Below are 22492 nucleotides of genomic sequence, written 5' to 3' on the forward strand. Positions count from 1 at the left end.
TTGCTAGGTTTCAAGATATGTGCTCCAGTGGATTTTGAGAAATTAACGTTAAAAAAAATATATATATCTGTGACAGCGTCCCGGTTAGCGCCCCGGTTCGCGTACCAGACGCGTAACGGAACTTCGCGAGGAGAAGCGGATTGGCTCTCCGGTGACTCTCAACATTCTAAACAGTCCGGAGCGGCCGCCATCTTGTCTCTCGGTAGGATCGAGAGACAAGAGGTGGAAATAAACGAAGGGGGAAATGAATGAAAGGGGCAAGGTAGACCCCTCCTGACCCCCTAGGATTGATGTGGGGGCTATTAAAGGGCCCCACGGGGAAAAAAAATAAAATACATTTTTTTTTCGATTTTTCGCGGTGGAAGCGCTACCCGGTACGCGAACCGGGTAGCTCACCGGTAGCGTAATGGGAGTCCGCAATCTTGTGTTTTGGACGAATTTAGTCACAAGATGGAGGATAAACAATGTTGGGAATCGGTATAAGGGGGCACGGGAGACATATCCTTACCCCCTAGGTTTTCTGAGGGTGGCTGAGGAGGCCCATATATGTAAAAAAAAAAAGGGGAAATAGTAAAATAATATTTTAGAGTGCTTTGAGGTAGGGTAGCTCTGAATAGAGCTGTTGTGTTGTGTGGGTGATGTAAGTACCAACATGTAGGTACCAATGAAGAGTCTAAAATTCAATGTACACCGTCTCCTCTGTAGATATTTTGTATGTTCTAATATGGGTTATTTAAATGTAAATGTGTGGAAAAGCACTTCATGCTTTAAAGCAATTGTATTTTTGAACTGATTGTTCTTTCCTCTCAGTCCTCCTCTTTGGTTTTTTTTCCCCACACTCTTCTTCAGCATGATAGTTGATAAATTCGTTCCCTCAAAAAAATTATATACATAAAAAAATTATATTAAATACATATAAAATATATTTTTCCTTTAAAAGAAGAATACATTTTACAGCTTTTGATATTTGCTATTAAAAAACCATTGAAATTCACTGAAAAAACCCATAGGTTATAGACCATATATAGTTAGGAATTAGCATTTACAAAACCTTGAAAATTCACTGAAAAAAACATAGGTTATAGACCATATATAGTTAGGAATTAGCATTTACAAAACCTTATTTTACTCACACAAAACCATTGAAATTCGCATATATAGTTAGTTGCACTAACTATATATCGCGCACCCGCAATTCACTGCTGATCATGTCACATATTACATCATTCATGACATGGTCAGTGACATCACTGATGACATCACTGATGACATCTCAAATGACATCACTGATGACATCACTGATGACAACATCCAGTGACTGTATGTTTCTGTAAAGTTAAAATATGTCTTACATATTGAAGAATGAGTGGATGTATAAGTGTCTGGATGAATGATTTAGTAGGTGCATGACTGACTGTATGAGTGAGTGATTAAATGTGTCTCACTGAGTGCATGGGTTAGTGACTAAACTGTCTTAATTTGTGCATCATTATGTCTGTTGTTCTGTAAACTGCTGCATGTGTTGATCAGTAGCTATATGAGTAACTATATGGGTTATTGATTGGTTGCCCAAGCATTTGTATGGGAGACTGAGTGTGTGTGTGGGTGGCTGGGAGGTGTATGACTCTGTGCATAGATGTGTGAGCAGTTGATTCACTAGATGTATGGGTTCAAAAGTGCATGTGGAAACAGCTGTATGGGTGGTTGACTGTGTGCATGAGTGTATTGGTGAGTGAATGGATATCTCAGTGCTACATGTCAAAGTAAGTACATATGTACAACACAGTACATGTGAGAGTTGACATATATAAATAACTGTGCATAAGAGCCAGTGAATGTGTGAGTGGCTGTATGGATCATTGTGAACTTGTATCAGGGATTGTATAAGAGAGTAAATATGTGTTAGTATATGTTTGAATAAGTAAGGTGTGTATAACTGTATAGTTGAGGAAATGGAGGTGTGATTGATTCTTTGCATGACTGACTAGGTGTGTGAGTAACTCCATGGATGAGTGACAGTCTGTGAGTGTCTGTTTACACTGAGTGTATCTAAAGTTATATTAGAGTCTGAAGAGGTTCATCGTATTATCACATGAATGATGTCATCAGTGATGTGATCAGTAATGTCAAATTAGATGTCATCAGTGATGTCATCAGTGATGTCATTTGAGATGTCATCAGTGATGTCATTTGAGATGTCATCAGTGATGTCATTTGAGATGTCATCAGTGATGTCATCAGTGATGTCACTGACCATGTCATGAATGATGTAATATGTGACATGATCAGCAGTGGATTGCGGGTGCGCGATATATAGTTAGTGCAACTAACTATATATGCGAATTTCAATGGTTTTGTGTGAGTAAAATAAGGTTTTGTAAATGCTAATTCCTAACTATATATGGTCTATAACCTATGGTTTTTTCAGTGATATATATATATATATATATATATATATATATATATATATATATATATATACATACATACATACATACATACATACACCTCCTCTATATGCACTTAACTTTCAAAATGTGGTCCATGGTATTGTATCTATGATATTATGAGACTACCGTATTCCTATGCTTGATATTTTGTAGTTCAATCCAAGCGGATCACTATCGGACACCTGTGGTTTAAAACATAAGCCTAATGATAAGCGAGATTACTCATCTATAAACTAGATTAGCCCTCTTTATGAGTGTTCTGCAAATGTCAATGAAAGAAGATCCTCATGGAGAAACGGAGAGACACTACAATTTAGTAAAAGATTAAAATACAGAAGAGGATCCAGTCTGAGACTGGGCTTGGTGAAGGAACTGGAGGGTATGGCAGGTATCTCAGGTGCAATATTAGAAAATAGTTTTACTGAAAACGCTGCTGAATTTATATAACCATTGCTATGTCAAGGTTAAGAATACATAATAGACGAAAAGGGAAATGTATTGTATATGAGTTATTTCAAGATGGGAGTGGAAGACTGGAAAGAAAGATAAGGGATCAGCATTATGATCCTTACCGATTGTTAAATGTCATGTATAGGAAATTATAATGCTGTTGTAGAATTCTGATACATATGTTCATACCTAATGACTAGTATTTGGTTTGTTTCCTAAAAAAGACCATAGTTCGCAGTGTGAGAAAACGTCCAGATTTCGTCACCACAGGCCAGTGGGACATTGTCACAGAGAAGGATGGAAAACAAGAGTCACACATCTTTGATGCTGTCCTTCTTTGCATTGGGCATCATGTTGAGCCCAACTTGCCTTTGGATTCCTTACCAGGTAGGCTGATATCTGCTATTATATGGTTTGATTTGTCTATTATGAAGGATTCTTTTCTCGGTAGACAGATATCTGCTATTATTTTACAGCTTGATGTGTCTATTATGAATATCATGTCTAATCAGGCTGAATCTTGGCAAAGGTACAGCTGAACATTAAGGCTAGTAAAAGATCAATGTCAAGTCTAGTATTGGAATTAGTTCAGAAGGAGAAGAGCTGGGAGCGCTTAGTTTTATTTCAGTAGAGTTTAACTATCATAGCTCAATTGAATGTGGGACAAAATAGTGTAATGACTGTTTTACAATGCGATCTGAAGGATCTTCAAATTAAGAGAGGGGCTACATGCAAATTAACCAGGCCAAGGCAACTGAGTTTGAAAATATTGGCTTAAACTTCTAACAGTGTACATTCTTTATTTTCTTTTTGTAATGTTATTGATAAAATGTTTTCAATTAGAACACACTGCATTGCCTACTAATTAAACAACCTTTATATCTCATTGTTTTATCCAAGACACGTACACTCTAGAGGAATATTATATGACGTTAATTACACACAAACTTCATATGCCATCTAAAATGTATCATTGCCTATGAAACTTTTTCACTTCTACCTTTCATTTTCTACACATTTAACCGACAGGTATTGAAAAGTTCAAAGGTCAGTATTTTCACAGCAGAGAGAGCAAGTTCCCCGACGGATTCAAGGGGAAACGTGTGATAATCGTTGGAATGGGAAATTCAGGAGCTGACCTGGCTGTGGAGATAAGTCACACAGCGGACACGGTAAGACTGTGTACTTTTATATCTTGTGTAACATGATCACTGCCTTAGCAGCATTTCCTAATGAATAATTGTTTGCACTGGATGTGGTCTCATTTAACCAAACATGTTCCGAGTCATGTTTTCGATCTTATCAGGTGTAAATACCCTAGCAATTTCAGTGGCATCCAGTGTTTTAAATAGGCAGGAACTGTAATGAGTAACTGCATTTCTTTAATTTTAAAGAGATAGTACCTGAATTTCTAAATGGGCATTCACATCTTTTATTCGGAGACTAAGGAGTAGGACACATCTTAGTAGTGCACAGGTGCTTTGGAGCAACGAGCACATACACTACAATAAGTTAATTTCAACCACTGATGAAATGACATGACAGGAACATCCATCACGTGTCTTGACGTCTGCATTCGCATGAAGATACGTCATTAGAAGTGACCGTCCTGACCTGGTCAGAACCGGTCGCTCCACCCGCTCCAGACCATCCTGATATCGCATTGACACTCCCTGCATCCTGTGCTGATATCGTATTGACTCTGCCCGCTTCCTGTGGTATCGTATCTGTGCCCCCGATCTCGCCTGCATCGTATTTGTGGCAGATTGTGCATTTTATCGTATTGACCCTAGTTTAATTAAGTATCTGTGCTAGACTGTGCCCCCGATCTCGCCCTGCATTGTTTTTGTTGTTGTTTGGTGCCATTTCGTTGTCCCAGCCCGTCTCTCCACCCCGCTCCCTGCCGCTGCTCCCCGCGGCCCCACTCCCGCTCCCTACAGCATCGCTGACCGATCCCCTCCCCACTCGCCACCCCGCTCCCGCCTCCCAGCTGCTCCGCCCTCCCACTGGAACATAAGGAAAGACCCGAGGAGGTGAAGAGCTGTGACCGTCCTGACCTGGTCAGAACCAGTCGCTCCGCCCGCTCACGGCCGTTCTGATATCGCATTGACACTGCCTGCATCCTGTGCTGATATCGTATTGACTCTGCCCGCTTCCTGTGGTATTGTATCTGTGCCCCCGATCTCGCCTGCATCGTATTTGTGCCAGATTGTGCATTTTATCGTATTTACCCTGCTTTAATTAAGTATCTGTGCCAGACTGTGCCCCCGATCTCGCCCTGCATTATTTTTGTTGTCGTTTGGTGCCATTTTGTTGTCCCAGCCCGTCTCTCCACCCCGCTCCCCGCTCCCTGCCGCTGCTCCCCCGCGGCCCCACCCCCGCTCCCTGCAGCATCGCCGACCGATCCACTCACCACCCCGCTCCCGCCTCCCAGCTGCTCCTCCCTCGCTCCGTCCCCCCTCCGCTCTCCACTTAAGGCAAAGACGCATACGCCTTAGCGGAAGCGCCCAATGCGCGCCGAAGGCGCGCCAAAGGTAAGCCCGTCTACGCCCATCCGCGCCTGGTCCGCGCCCAGCGCCAGACCCCCTGGCTCCCGCAGAGGCCTTCCCCCCGCCGAACCTACGACGCCGCAACCCTCACTGCACTCCACACCGGCCGCCTCCACAACTGCCACCGAGCCGCCCCAGGACGTACCCATGGACCCTTCACCTGTCAATCTTGCAAGTTCTGCAGCATCAAATCTCACTCCACAACCACAAACGCCAAACTGAGCTCCAACATCAACCACCTGCAGTGCATCCTGCTCAACACCCGCTCGGTCCACAGATACGCCATTGAACTATGGAACCTACTCGACACCACTTCGCCGGACATCGCCTTTCTCACGGAAACCTGGATGAACACCTCATCAGCGCCCGACATCGCCATAGCCATCCCGGACGGTTACAAAATCATCCGAAGGGACCGTATCAACCAAACAGGAGGGGGCATCGCCATCGTCCACAAGAACACCATCCGCATCACGACCAGCTCCGACGACACCCTCGCTGCCACCGAAAACCTTCACTTCCAGATACACACCGACCCCAAGACCACACTCGGAGGCACCCTCATTTACAGATCCCCGGGACCCCGCACACAATTCAGCGAAGACATTGCTGACTTTGTCAGCCCACAAGCCCTCCCTTCCGATAACTACATTCTCCTAGGGTACCTCAACTTCCACCTGGAAAATAACAACGACAACAACACCACCACCCTGCTGGATAAGCTCGCCAATCTCGTACTCAAACAACTGGTGAACACCCCCACCCACTACGCCGGACACACGCTCGACCCAATCTTCTCCTCCAGCAAGCAAATCTCCTTCAATCACGTCACGAGACTCCACTGGACAGACCACAGCTGCGTCCACTGTAGCTTCAGAAAGACCACGACCCACCACCACCCACAACAAGTTCCCCGCAGAAGCTGGAACAAAATTACCACCGACCAGCTCACCACATCTCTGAACCAAAACCCTCCCGCCACATCAAAAGACCCAAATCAAGCAGCCATCAATCTCACACAGTGGATCACCCACTGCGCTAACGAACTAGCACCCTTGAAAAACCATTCCAACAAGACTGGAAGCAAAAAAGCCTCCTGGTTCAACGACGACCTCAAACTCCAAAAAGAACTGCCGCACCCTCGAGAAAGCCTGGCGAAGAAACCCAACCACAGATAACATGACCGCCCTCAAGAACGCCACCCGCAAACACCACCAGCTAATCCGCACCACCAAGAAATCAGCATTCAAGGATCGACTTGACGACAACGCACACAACAGCAAGGAACTCTTCAACATCGTCAAAGAACTCACCAATCCCAACGCTGGCAACAACGACATCACTCCCTCTCAAGACCTCTGCGACTCTCTAGCCTCGTTCTTCCACAGCAAGATCGCAGACATACACAACAGCTTCGGTGACCAGCCCACTCCCCTCACCACTGAACCGAAGCCCCCCACCACCACCCTCCGCGCCTGGACCCCGATCAGCACCGAAGACACCATCCGCTTGATGAACTCCATCCACTCCGGATCGGCAACCGACCCATGCCCCCATCACATCTTCAACAAGGCTGACTCGGTCATAGCACCCCAACTCCGGGACATCATCAATTGCTCCTTCAACACCCGGACAAGACCGAATTGGTCCTGACGGGGGGTGGTTGCAGTCCCTGGTCCCCTTCCTTCTGGCCTCCTTCACTTGGCCCTCCCCCCCTTCCAGTTCCCAAAGTCAAAACTTTGGGCATATTCATCAACCCCCTCCTCACCCTCCATACGCAGACCAGTTCAGTTGTGTCTGCCTGCTTTTTTTCCCTCCGGATCATCCGGAGGGTTTCCCGTTTCTTTTCTGCCGCTGCACTCAAACTCATTCTCATGGCCATGGTGCTTTCGCGCCTCGACTATGGGAATGTTATCTACAACGGTGCGCCGGCTTACCTGATCCGCCGACTCCAACTGAATCAAAATCAGGCGACTCGCCTGATTTTTGGCCTCCCCAGGTTCAACCACACGACCCCCTTGCTGCAGTCCCTCCACTGGCTTCCAGTGAGGGAGAGGGCCCTTTTCAAGCTGGGCTGCATCACCTATCAGGCTAGATCAGGGACCGCCCCCGTCTTCCTGTGCGAAGCCATCTTCCCCTATCTCCCTTCCAGAGAACTTCTTTCCACTCATTTGGCACTCTTGTCTGTTCCACGCTTCAGGAAACAGAAGTCCGGGGGGGCCAGATTTGCAGTGCTGGCTCCATCCTTCTGGAACTCACTCCCATTTGCTCTTAGGACGTCATCTTCCTATCTGGAATTCCGCAAGCAACTTAAGACCTTCCTGTTCTCCAGATCTGTAGCAGCCTAGTCCTCCTCTCCGCCTCCACTGATCCATAGCTATCTAGCGCCATGAAACCGTTCCGGTATAAGAGCGCTCTACAAATATTTTAAAAATTCAAATTCAAATTCAACACCGCTGCCTTCCCAGAAAGCTGGAAATATGGCGAGCTCAGCACCCTCCTGAAAAAACCTACAGCTGACCCCACCGAACTTAAGAACTACCGCCCCATCTCGCTCCTCCTGTTCCCCGCCAAAGTCATCGAGGACCGTCAACAGCCAACTCGCCGCCTTCCTTGAGTCTAACAGTTCCCTTGACCCCTCACAGTCCGGCTTCCGAGCCAACCACAGCACCGAGACCGCCCTCATCGCAGCCACAGACGACATCCGAACACTGCTCGACAACGGGGAAACAGCGGCCCTCATCCTCCTGGACCTCTCCGCAGCGTTCGACATGGTCTGCCACCGCACACTTATACAACGCCTCCGGGACGTCGGGATACAAGACAAAGCATTGGATTGGATCATCTCGTTCCTCGCCGGAAGTACACAGAGTCCGCCTCCCCCCTTTCAGTTCAGCGGCCACCGAAGTCATATGCGGCGTGCCACAAGGATCATCGCTCAGTCCCCTCGCATCCATCACACGCCAACACAACCTCAACATCATCTCCTACGCAGACGACACCCAGCTGATCCTCTCCCTCACCAAAGACACAACCACCGCCAAATCCAACCTACACGAAGGGATGAAAGACGTAGCCGAGTGGATGAAGAACAGTCGCCTAAAACTGAACTCTGACAAGACGGAAGTCCTCATCCTAGGATCATCCCCCTCTGCCTGGGACGACTCCTGGTGGCCCCTGGCCCTAGGCAACGCACCCAAACCAACGGACCATGCTCGCAACCTGGGTTTCATCCTAGACTCCTCCCTCTCAATGACCAGACAGGTCAACGCCGTCTCTTCATCATGTTTCAACATCCTGCGTATGCTCCGTAAGATCTTCCGATGGATCCCCACCGAAACAAGGAAGCCGGTCACCCAAGCACTCGTCACCAGCCGACTAGACTACGGAAACACCCTCTATGCCAGAATCACAGCCAAACGGCAGAAAAGACTTCAAGGCATTCAGAACGCCTCCGCTCGGCTCATCCTAGATATACCTCGCCACAACCACATATCCGGTCACCTAAGAGACCTGCAGTGGCTCCCCGTCAACAAAAGAATTACGTTCCGTCTCCTCACCCACGCACACAAAGCCCTCCACGACCTAGGACCCAAATACCTCAACACTCGCCTGACTTTCTACACCCCCACCCGCCAACTACGATCGTCCAACCAATCCCTCGCCGCGATTCCACGCATCCGAAGAGCCACTATGGGAGGAAGATCCTTCTCCTACTTAGCGGCCAAGACCTGGAACTCCCTGCCCACCCACCTTCGCCTTACACAGAACCACCTCTCCTTCAGAAAGCAACTCAAAACCTGGCTGTTCGATCAGTAGCGAACCCCTCTCCCTTAAGCGCCTTGAGACGCTCTGGGTGAGTAGCGCGCTATACAAATTTCTAACTTGACTTGACTTGACATCCCTGGATCAGTAAATGCTTAAAATACCCACAATAAATTATAGAACACTTTAGTAATGTAGGTCCACAAATCATTAAACTGTGGAGTGAATTTATGCTTGCACTTCAGTGCCACTGAATGGGGAAGAGCTGGTTTAGGCTGCATATTGGCCAGGAAGAAGGGGACGATACGGAACAGCTGAGATCCTCCATCCAGCTGAATGATAGTACAGGCCTATCCGCTCCTTTCAGCTAATTTATAAACCACTGGGACTGGAGGGACGAGGCAGGCTGTGAGTGGGTCTGTGTGAAGATTGGCTGAAGGCTAGGGATCCATTGAGAGTTCCAGTTCTTGCAGGCCGCTCTCTAAAAAGATGTTATACTAGGAAAAATATTTACCAGAGATGTGAGGAGATGAATGGGGAAAGTGAAAGAGAAACAAGAGCCAGCCATCAGTGTAGGCATGTTCAGTTGTGGGGTCTACATATACAGGGCTCTCGTTAGTAAGAGAAAAATAGCACACGTGTAAGAAAGGGCAAGCATAATCAGCTATACATTATAGGGAATACCAATTTCAGGACCTAACAAGCTCTAGGGTAGATGTTATGAATATTTGTTTCATGCACAACACATCCGGTAGGGTATTTTGACACTAAAGCAGCAGTAGTATGGGCAAAGCAAGGGTCAGGGCTAGGTGAAGAGCCAGGTCTTCAGTTTCTTGCGGAAATGAGGAAGAGGGTCTGATTTGCAGGGGCATGTCAAGGCTTTGGAAGCGAGGTATCAGTAGTCACAACTGTCGGATATAGTTCTGTGTATGCAAGGTGTGTGTGCTATTAGGATTCTAGGTGAGCCTGGTTGGTTTTTGAATTTTATACGGTTGTTGAGGTATATGGAGCCAATGTTGTACAGGGCTTTGTATGTATGCGTGAGGAATTCTAAGAACGCTTGTTTGTGGATTTGGAGCCAATGGAGATCTTTGAGGTGCAGGGTTATGTGAGGGCAGGATGAAAGGTTGTGGGTGAGCCTGGCTGCTTGGTTTGTATGGTCTGGAATCTTGTGGTTACCATGGAGGACGCCACGCTATGGAGCCGGCTCTAATTCTGTCAGGTATGCTCCACAGGATCCATTTGTTGCTATATGGGGTCCACCTCTTGACGTTACTAACACCCTGAAGCATGAACACAGGGTGTTTGAACCATCAAGCGAGGGAAAGGAAGGCGAAGGGGACAGCAGGGAGAAAGGACCTGAAATGAGAGAACACAATGATATAAACACAGCATAACCTACAAGTCTACTCTCATTTGATCTCACTAACTCTCTCAATACCTGGTGGAGGATAGAACACACTCTTAATGCTATAGCTCCTCCAACACCGCTCTCTTCCCTTGTAAAATCTGTAAAGACCGGAACATTCATAATTAGTGGAATATCACATCAGCGCTCTTATTTCCACATTTAGTCACTTTTACATTCATACCATAGTAAGCCTGTAGGCTAAAAGCAAGTGTTCCTTCTGATTCCAAATGAGGGAAGCCTCCCAAATCTAGTAATCGGTTTAGGGAGAAATAAGAACCCCTTCATTCCTATATGGAAGTAACATAACAATCCAGTGGATTAGAAGTTCTGAAAAGTACTAAATTAAATATCTCAAAGGCGGCAGCTTGTAGTTCGCTTCACTACGAAGCAACACCCAATAGTCAAACGAAGGCACTCGATCCAAGAGCACGGTAACGTGTGGCAGGACACAACCACGCTCCGTTTCACGTAGATACGATAGGGATAACGCTAGTACTCCGATACTCCAAAAGGAGAGAGAATACGGTAGTGTGTAGAACTCCCACTACGCTCCGCTTCTACAGTCCAATATTACCATAAATATTACGGCAGCACGTAGCGACAAACCGCTATGCTCTGCAAGGTTTTAAGATCAATCTGGAATAGTGAGAACACGGCAACGCGTGATAGGAATTACCACCGCGCTCCGCTTCCTGAATCCCTAATCCAATAGCCGAGTTAAACGGTAACGGGCAGTAACAATACCCCTGCGCTCCGTATCACTGACCTTACGTCTGCAGTCAACGAAGAATCCATGCGAGCAGGAAGAAGCCTCCCCCTGCACGTCACACACAATCCAGTAGGGGCTGACTCCGCAGCACCGCCGAGCCCAACCAGGAAGTAAACAGGAAATAGATTCAGAATTACGCGCACAGGTCCCAGCGTGACTCCGCCTTAAGTACCTCCTCCTCCTATTGCATCATGGGAGGTGAAGTCCAAAACAAGTAAGGTAGGCGCGGCTAAGACCGAACCTGACAAATTCATTTTTAAATGTCAGGAATTTCAATATAGGACTGGATATTGGACACAGGAGCACCCTTGCTACAGCTTCCCTGAATATATACAAAAGACAGAGAATTTGTAAGGCAATCTGAAACCAAGCTGGATGCCATTGGGGAGAGATTTAAAACCCTTGTTAAAGACAAAAAATCATTATCTTTTCTGCCCTGAAGAAGTCCGTGAAGGACGAAATGCGTTGGCTACGGCTACAGTCTTTTATTTGAAGAAAAATAAAGAAATAAAGAATGAACTGCAAATAACTCCACTCTTCATCGACTCAAAAAAATTGTTATTATTGTTGAAATATTGGAATGTATTCATAATTAGTGTGGTGGACCATTGTGTGCTATGAAGTTGTGAGAAATACTTTTTGTCTTAGGCGATTTAGGGGCTTGTGAATCTCCGGTCCGCGGCACCTAAAAAAAAATACTAAGCAGTACTCAGGATAGGTGCAATTGTGCTTGACCCCATTCCCCGTTCTCTTTTGCAATTGGAATCTTGTGGTTAGTTGAGCCTTGATTCCATTATAGAGTGTGTTGCCATAGTCTTGCTTGCTGGTGGTGAGGGCCTAGGAGACTGTACTATGAAGACTGGTGAAGAGCCATTTGAATATCTTATTGAACATCTTGAGAGTGTGGAAGCAATACACAGAGACTGCATTAAATTGGCATATCATAGTGAGTTAGTTGTCAAATACTATTCTAAGGTTCTTTGAGCGGATTGAGAGGAGGGATGTGGGCCCAAGGCAGTGATGAGCTCTTGCTCCATCAGGGAATGGATAGCAAACCTCTGGACCTTAGAAATAGAAAATGTAGCCGCAGAAGCAATTCAACAGACACCGCAAACAAACACACAGACTTAGAGACAGCCCTGCTAGACACTACCTAAGAACCTGAGGGAACAGAAGTGGAAAGAAAATATCACAGTGGAGGAAAGGATAGCTTGCTGATGTACTAGATGGCAAGCAAAGCAATTCTACAAGTACAAATATTGCTGTAATGCAGCTCAATTACGCTCAATTACTAAGCTAAGGGGTTTAAGTACTTGTGCTGCCTATAACAACCTGGAAGTGAACCCCTAACCCTAAAGGTGAGTGCTTCTAATCTTGTTGGCAGCCTAGACCATCTTCATGACCACCATGGCCCAGTCTTCCAGAGTTTCCAATGCTTTTCTTTGTTGAAACTGCTTGTGTATTTGAGTAGGTATGGTGAGCACAATATACTCTGCTTCCTTTTCTGTTATGCAAAGTTTGTTCCCTGAGTTTTGACAGCCAGAAGCGAGCATGGTGGGTCAGGACATATAATCATTTTCCTCTCCTGCCTCCTAACCCTGTATTACCTTTTTAGAAATCTAATTATTATAGTTTTAATCTAAATTTAGTTATTCCAGTGGCATGTGAGTACATGTGAGGGCAGTAAAAGGGGGCACAAAGACTGGAAGGAAGGGTGTCCTCACTTTCACACCATTGTCAGGCCACATTGGGCCTTCATTCGCCATCTCACACCTGGTAAATTTTCATTGTCACTTATTAGAATACAACATAAATGAAAAATGTATATTAAATATGACCATTGGTTTTTTAATTCAATGCAAATCAGTCCAAGAAATTTGTATGATGAACAGTCTAGTGCAGCATAATAAGTGTGACTCAAATTGCATGAAGATTCTAATTCAACATAAATTCTTAGACGTCGTCTCTTACGAGTAATGTGGCTGATTTTTGAATTTCTAGTATACCCTACTTTTATCACTGAAAAGAAAGATTGATTATACTTCCTTGATAAAAAAAACAAAACCTACCTAACTTAAAAGCAAATTGCCCTCAGGTTTGCAATTGGCACACCAAGATTGAGTACTCCTTTCAAGAATTTCTAACATTCCATAAAGCGCAGACATAATGCATGCAAAAGGGCTGAAAACATTACCTGCATTCTTACTTCGTGACATGGCAAATTACCTTAAATAACATTTCAGACATTTATGATGATTAATAATGTTGAACAAACTTAAAACCATTGGAAAAATAAATTAGATTCTCTTTGCCAATGCTTGTAATTTGCAGTTATTGGTTTTACCAATGCAGTACATGCATTAGCAAAGCCAATACCTGTGAACCACCATCTTGGATTATTATTGTTTATACTTGAAAAGATGGTTCCCATGTTGTGAAAAGATACTACATGGTGGTCACCATTAAAGTATACAAATTTAAATTTCAACATTGCTAAACCATATTTTCTAATCTATTTTCAGAACTCAAAAGATGGCTGCCACATTGCATCCCACAATGTGTGGCCAACTAGAAAGTAACCATCCAATATGTTCAGCTGCTGCTATTCACTGTAAACTTGCATTGCAAGCACTGGCAAAGCCAATTGCTCTTGCTGGCCATCTTTCATCCTTATATCCAGTATTCCAAAATCGCCACCACATTGTGTTAACACGCAACAGGAAAGCCATCTTGGAAGTATAGAAAATACCATTCCAAGGAGGCTAGCCTCTACTTTTGACTTGACTATTACAATCGTACATAAAGCCAATAGCACAACTTAGGAAGCAGAATGGCTGATGGAGAGAGAAAGGCACTGGTCCACAGCCGCAGTCATTGGAGCAGAAGAGAAGCATACGGAGCCGGGTGGGGGGGGGACGAGGTGAGAGGGGATGTAGAGAGAGTTGGGTGGAGCGCAAAAGAGGGAGCCTGGAGAGGGAAAGTGCTAAATCACCAATACCTTACAAAAATCACACACAAAAATAATTCCTTTATGTTTGAAGTTTTTTGTACCATTCAAAAATAGACATGAAACCTAAATATTCCAAGAGTAGGCAAGTACAGGAATATGGAGGGAAGTTATTGATCATAGAATTGAAATAGAGGAGAAACTATTAACTTGTGAACATTGGGAAGACCTAAACCCCACTATAAGTATATGTAAAAGTATAAAAAAGAGATTGGTAGATTGCTTTAATTGATCTCATCCACTATTAATTAGTTGGTATGCATTCAGTCCATCATTTTCACCCACTGTGCCACTTCATAAATATGCAACTTGGACTTTGTCCTGCTGTAATAGGACTATCTGTACCTTATTGGGGGCTCTAATTAGTCTGGGGATTCTTGTGTTACCTCCTATTGGAGACATCATCTATCAGTTTGGGTTGGAGTGTTCCATTGGAGCAGAATCAAGTCTGATTTTCCTATGACTGATACCTGCCTGGAGTGCACACTAGGCAAAAAGGATGTGTAGGAGTGCACAATGATTATTAAAAACCTGTAACCAAAATTATTCTCAGCAAGCTTGCTTGTGGATCAATCTGTCTTAAAAAGTTTAATTCAATTTACCTGTACCAAGCCCTGCTTAATTCTAAAAATACTATACAACAAAGCAAATACTTTTGATACAAACAATTGGTCTTAGTTTTTTGTCTTTGAGTGTGTGACATCATTTCTTGCTTGAGTGTGTACAATAAATGCTTAACACTTCCCTCTGATAAAGTCCACACTACCACTACAGTATTATCTACTTTTACCTCTGTAAGCCTTTAGGGATCCACTGGACACTGTACACATTATACCTTACTTTGAATAGTATATACATAGCCAGCTTCCGACAGGGTGGGCCCCCTGGGGTCTTTAATTGTCAGGGGGGAGGGCAAGCCCCCCCTCACCTTATTGAATATGGCCCCAGAGGTGGGCTCCCCAGGGACTATAATTGAACAATGTGGCCTGGGCGGATTTCTTTTCCGATCCCGTGGATCACAGCAATTTTAAACTATTTTTTGGGGGTTTGTTTTTGGCCCAAGTTGGGGTCCCTCTGGACCCCCTCCAATAGGGCCTAGGGAGTCATTTTATCCCTACACTACCCCTTATATTATTATTATTTTTTGTTTACTTCAGGACAGGGTACCAAGTCCTTGGGTCCTGTAATGGCTGGCAGCAAAAGTTTTCTAATTTTGCTGGCAGATAATCGGGCAAATCACTCCCACAGAAGTCTGACTCTCATGGGAGCGAGATTGCCCAAGGATAATAAAGCCCTCTGGGCTAACGAGAATACTCCAGTTTTTAATTGCCACTCCAGCAAGAGTCTTTTGAGTATCTCGCAGACCCAACCATCCAGATATACAATTTGTTTTTAACCTTAATTTCTCAAAGCTACTGAGTGGATTTACTCCAAACTACAAAAAGCACAATCTACGGACCAAGATCTAGCTTCCTGCCAAATTTGGTGCAATTTCGTTAAGCAGTTTTGCTGTAGCCCTTCCTTGAAATGGTCTATGGAAAATGCATAGAGATTTTACATTTGGACACCCCCCTTTTTTCACGCTCCGCGCTTGATGGATCACCCCACAACTTTCCAAGCACATGCTAGTTAATAAGTAGCACTTTTGTGGTAGTTTGTCAATCAGGGCCAAAGTTATTAGCAACACAAAAAACACTTTCCCTATGGAATTGCTGATCTAACTATAACTACCCAGTGGCGACCACCACTGAGTAATATATGTATGCCCCTACCACACATAAACAATATCACAAGTCTGAGTCTAAAGATGGGTATAAAACAGTCCTAAACACACATTCTATCAGGCTAGTTTTCTCAAAGCATGCTTGTAAAGAATTTCTTTGAAATTCTTTGAAATGTCGTTGGACCAGAAAATCACATTGGATTTGGCTTTGTTTTCCAAGATTAGATCTCGAATCTTAAAAAAAGAGGATGAAAGAAACAAAACTATTTTCATAACAAGGAGAGGGTTCATTCGGTTAGTGGATATTGACCGACATTTCTGTACTTTGCCCAGCAGCAAAACAAGAATGTAGCACTTAAAGATCACAATGGACAACACTGATATATGAATTGTTACATAGTACACTAGGACGTTTGTTATATGCATCCCTGAATAAGATTTTTTTAATCCACCCCTGCAAGCGTACCAATACTGAGATGCAACTCTGAGCATGAGGGGCTGAATTGTAATGGAGTTAGAAGTTGAACCCTGAGAGTCTGCTGAGAAATGTTTGCCTCTTGTTTCACTTGTAGCTGTTTTCATGTGTAAAATGTTCAACCTTCCTAAAATGTCAAGCTTGTACTATAGACTTAAAACAAAAGATCCCTTTTGGTTCTCTTTAGTATGCACACTGCACACAAATCACTATAACAATCACTCCACACTCAAATAGCACCAATGGGAACTCAAGAATACAATGTCAAAAAAGTCAATCTTTTTATTGTTGTATGTTAAAAAATATATGTAAAAATTCTTCAGAAGTCTCGTACCATGAATAAAAATTGTTTACATATACAAACACATTTATTTGTCAGGGGACACCGAATAATATATATAAAGGGAGACACACATACAATATTAATGAACACAAAAATTATACAACTCAAACAAATGTTTAAAAGAGAATAATTTGATTAGAAAAAAAATCCACACTTTGGAAACCAATCTCGTATATAGACTTTACAAAGTATATATTGGTTTTAAAGAAGATTCAAGGGAAAACTTGTCAGTACATCTGATGCTGAGTATAAGTACTAACCTGTGCAATATATACTTTGTAAAGTCTATATACGAGATTGGTTTCCAAAGTGTGGATTTTTTCTAATTAAATTATTCTCTTTTAAACATTTGTTTGAGTTGTATAATTTTTGTGTTTATTTATATTGTATGCGTTTCTCCCTTTATATATATTATTCGGTGTCCCCTGACAAATAAATGTGGGTTTGTATATTTAAACAATTTTTATTCATGGTACGAGACTTCTGAAGACGTTTTTACATATATTTTTTAAAATACAACAGTAAAAAGATTGACTTTTTTGACATTGTATTCTTGAGTTCCTATTGGTGCTATTTGAGTGTGGAGTGATTGTTATTGTGATTTGTGTGCAGTGTGCATACTAAAGAGAACCCAAAGGGATATTTTGTTTTAAGTCTTTGAACTTGGCGTCCTGTCCCTTTGGTCTACTTGGACCCCTCTCTAATATTCTTTGGTAGTTTGTACTATGTACAACCACAAATAAATGAGGCTTTACAATCAATATTTCCAATAATTCTACATCAGATTCCACCTGTAATTTCTAATTCCCTCATGGATATTCATCCAGAGATTGTGGCTGATTTAAGCAGTCAGGGTCCAAGTCAGAATTAAAAGTGACCTCAGAAGAGCTGATTCCATTGCCATTTCTGGTTTTCGCCACCATCACAATTTTTTGGCAATGCAAATAGATAGAACAAGTTCACCCTTTTTTGTGAGCTTTTTAAAGATCTGAACATTTATTTTGACGACGTTGACATTTTGATCTCCATTGCTGTGCCTTTGCGTAAACTAGCCTGCATTATTTTACATGTGATTATTTGCCAGATTATCCATTCCACATTTCTTGAATAACATTCATAAGAAATAAAGAAGCATTTATGCCTGAGTGGTGCTAAATTGTTGGGTAACTTAACTGAAATTTTCAAAATTTAAAAACTGTTTAGCACACAACTTGAAATCCTTGCAATCCCAAAAAAGCTTTGGCATAGCCAATAGGTCACGCCTTTGGAGCTTTATAAGTGTTTAGCTTGAGCTATTGGTTTTGCCAACGTTTGTTAGCTAAGTTGGCATGTTCAAACGTCACAGCTTATAGCATGCCTCGTAGAGAAGCACATGCTCTCTGACTCTAGATGCCCCAGTTTTTTCATCCCACTTAAAGTCCGGCAGTTTATTTACAAACACAGACAGGCCATGTATCAACTTAAAAGTAAACGCACAGTCCTGCCACTTCAGAGAACTCCAATACTGTAGGATCTGGGAGAGGCGCTCATAGCTTATTTTACATGCGGGAGGGTCGCTTTTTGAAAGAAGGACAAAGCGAACGTCCAGGGACCGCATAGAACACCAATTTGCAAGTGTTCCCCATTGTCTGCAACAAGGAAACAAATTCAGCAGTAGATAGAACTATCCTCGCAAGATCACACTGCTGAGTAGGAAAGCCGGGATTATGAAAACAGAGGCCCCTCGATTTAGACACCGCTGGTTGGCCAATAAACTACACAACCTTCGAGTATACACCAACCCTGTCTGTGGGACAGCAGGAGCAAGGGCAGGTATGCGTGTCCCCTTTTGTGCCGGGCAGCCACGGACTGAGCGCAACCCTCCCTCCCAGTCCTCCTCGCCTTTACAGCACGCCAGTTCCTGGAACTAGGCCAGATACCAGCTCAAACTGGCTTCAAATGGATTTGTAAGTTATCCGAGATGAAGTGCCCGTGTTGTGTTTGTATAGCTTGGGTTCCATGCAAGGAAACTGGGTTGGTGTTAAAGGTACACATAGCACTAGAAATGTAAAAAACTCTGGAGTATATTCAGTTACGTGTGATAACTATCACATCTGAAATCACAGGGAAATGTAACATGAGAAAGTGAGTCCCTGTTGTAGTACCCCCCCCACTTTTTGCCTGATACGTGATGCACTTTTCCTAGGTGTGCTCTGGGTCCCTGCCAATCAGGTACTCCGGGCCTGTTTCTTCCCTAAAAACTATACTAAAGTCTAAACCCAATTGACATCTCTGGCCACATATAAGACCCTAGTAAATGCTACCCTAGGTACCCAGGGCATTGTGACCAGAGAAGACCCCTAAGGGCAGCAGCACTTATTGTGCCACCCTTAGGGGCCCTGCACCTTGACACCCACACACTGCCTTTGCAGGCTGAGTGTCTAGGTGCAGAACTAAACAAAGAGTCGACATGGCACACATCCCTGTGTGTCATGCACCCATGCCCACAACCCCACTGCCCTGGCATACATCAGTCACCCCTCTAGATGGGTGCCCTATGCCAGTGGTGTGGGCATGGGTGCATGAGCCCTGTGCCCCTATAGTACCCAGGGCCATACCTGGGCATTGTAAGTACAGTGATGCCATTAAGAATATATGGTGCTGGGAGGTTGTCATTACGAACTCCACAGCACCATAATGGCTACACTGAACACTGACAAGTTTGATATCCAACTTCTCAGCACATTAAACCCACATTGATGCCAGTGCGGGATTTAATGTAAAATGCAGTACAGAGGGCATCTTAGAGATGCCCCATGAAACCGAACCTACAATCCACGTCTGGGCTGAGTGGCTGCAGAGGCTGCCACACAGCAGACATGCTGCTGGACCCCTCGGTGGAGAGCCCCCCCGGTCTCCTGGGCCTGCAACAATGCACATCCTGGGCGAGGTGCTATGTCGCCTCCCCCAGGATGGACAGGGGGAAGCTTCAAAGGGCATGCCGCCTCTGAGAGCTTCTCCAGACCATTTGCTGTACCCAGCAACTGGCCCCCACGCATTCTACCCCCACTCTGGCAGGAAGATTAGCGGGAAAAACTACGTCAGGAAGGGGGGTGTGCCAACCTTTGCCAACTCCACCCCTCAGGTGGGGGAGGCGAGGTGACGCACTACCCCGGGCACCAGCCATCTTGTAGATGGGGAGCCCTGCCCAATCCCAGCTAGGCTCCTGCCCCCCTCCCACAGGAGAGGAGCAGGCTAGGGGGTACTCACCCCAGGACAGGGACCCATTGGTCCCTGCCCTTGCCCTATCTGTAACGCCCCTGACTTTAGTATTTAGGGGCTCCCTGAACCTTCCTTCCTCAGATCCAGATACCGAAACAAGAAAGAACAAGAAACAAGAAGACCTGCCGTGCAGCTGCTAAGAAGAGGAAGACAGCAACTGATTTGGCCCCAGCCCTACCGGCCTGTCAACCCTCGAACCTGCTCCTGCTAAACCCTGGCGTCTCCAGTGGTCAGCAACCTCAAAAACCCCGGAGTACTTGACTGCCTTGTGACTCTGACTACCTGGGTCTCCCACGAGCAGTGGTACTGCTCAAAGCAAGTAACAGGTATCGAAAACAGTGGTCCTTGACCTATTATTCAATCTGACAGAATCAATCAGTACATAGTTAGTTGTTCATACACCATTTAGGAGCATATCTCTCAGTAAAGCTCTAGCTAATAAATGCACAGTACAAAGAAAAATAATGCAAAAGACCTGATTCAAAATAACTAGAGACAATTTAATTCACTGTATCTAGATTGAATGCAATATATCACACTTATAAATTCATACAAATGTGAATGTGTAGGCTGTCCCGAGGAGAGAGTGCAAGAAAGGGTAAGTGATTAGGATGAGTCAAGTGAATAGAAAAATAGAGAAAATTCCATATGAATAGTGACATAAAATATTTACAATAATTATATACCAAAGGAACGGTCCAAAAAATCACCGTCCTCGTTGACCTGGCCACAAGGATTAATTATGTATCCATTTATACAGAAATTCAACAATATGCACATTTAGTTCAGAGTTTTGCACAAAAATGTGGCAGGACAGGTAGAAAAGCAACAAGGGCGTCGACGTTTCGACTCGTCTTAAGGCATGTCGGTTAGTTGAACCTGAGCCATGCGAGTCTTCATCAGGACTAAAACGAAGGGACAACCAAGGGTAGTGGATGACCTAAAAGAAGGAAAAGGGAAATTAAGGCTGTTGAAATAGATTCGGGGCTACAATGAATCACAGTGCCGGGCAAACACCAAAGGCTTACCCTAATGGAGGGACCGAGAGGAGTATATTCTCTGTGTGCCCAGTTTAGGATATTCACACCTGTAAAATAATTAAGTGTCATCCGTTAACCGGTTCTAAAACCGTATGACCCAATCAAAACTAGCATGGTTGGATCTGGCATACCATGTTACCTTGTCCGAGTAAATGGTGAATAGTAGCCCAAAGGAGCGAGCCTCAATAAATGTAGTTTCAAATCTGGTGCTGTAATCGTTATTAATTCAAGCCTCTGTCACACAAGATCAGGCGGCTGTGGGAATAATAAATAAACTTGAAATTAATATTGGCAAAATCGGCAAGTTCATATGTAGTCCAAAAGGCGAGGTATAACCGTGGGTAAGGCACTTACCCTTCCGCTGTCGAAATCAGCGTTTTGGCTCTATTTGGTATCTCCCAATAGCGTGTAGCTTCAAACACAGCTTACACCGGAACTAGAGGGAGCGGGCGTATAAGACGTAACCCCGTGACAAATGGAAGTAGAGAAAAGACTACAGGGACTATCGAAAAGCCAAAAAGTTTGGCCGTAGATATGTCTACTATTGCCAAGGCGATGCAAGTAGACGTCTCTGTAATTGATAAATATAGCAGAGAGCCAGAGAATAATGATGTTGCATTGGGCGACATTATATGGACATACAACCGTCAATTATAGATATTGTACAACCTTGATGGAATCACAAAAATAAAAAACGGACTCCACCCAGCTACCATGTTGGAAGATGGTAGCACTAATGAGCCTCTTTCTTACCAAACCAAGAACATTCTACATGTCATAAATAAGCCTAAACGTAGTTGCCATGGACATTACATTGAAAGTGTACAAACACACAAATAGACCAAATATTCTACAGTCTAGTTCAGAACTGGATGTGACAAAACCAACAATTATTAGACACACAGTTAAAACAACAGTACTTGACATTATAATACATGAGGAAATGCAAATTGTACAATTACAACAATAAGGGACAATATATCACATAATACTAATGAGTAGATATCTTCACAGAAAGAGGCATGACACGGGGAATCCTTCATATCCCTAAAAGTGCCACTTGTCTATTGATCTCCTTCAACTCATTAAGCTCTTTGTTGACTGTATCCAAAGAGTGTATCCATTTACATTCTCTCCTACTCAGGATACTACTAAGATCACCACCTCGTGGGTTGGCTGTCACCTTTTCAATAACCCACCATCTGAGGCTGTTGGGTTCATGTTCAAAAGTGGTAAAATGTTCCACTAA

General features: G+C 44.0%; 1 protein-coding gene across 3 annotated transcripts in view; it reads left to right on the top strand.

Moving 5' to 3' along the window:
* LOC144775490 (dimethylaniline monooxygenase [N-oxide-forming] 2-like) overlaps window positions 1-22492 on the top strand; it is a 205981-nt gene that overhangs the window by 95252 nt on the left and 88237 nt on the right. For all 3 annotated transcript variants that reach the window (XM_078659232.1, XM_078659233.1, XM_078659231.1), the window contains exons 4-5: window positions 3125-3287; window positions 3930-4072. In XM_078659232.1, the coding sequence (XP_078515358.1) occupies window positions 3125-3287; window positions 3930-4072 (306 nt within the window). The remainder of the gene's footprint in view (window positions 1-3124; window positions 3288-3929; window positions 4073-22492) is intronic.

This window comes from Lissotriton helveticus, chromosome 1_1, assembly GCF_964261635.1.
Source record: "Lissotriton helveticus chromosome 1_1, aLisHel1.1, whole genome shotgun sequence".
Taxonomy (NCBI): Eukaryota; Metazoa; Chordata; class Amphibia; order Caudata; family Salamandridae; genus Lissotriton; species Lissotriton helveticus.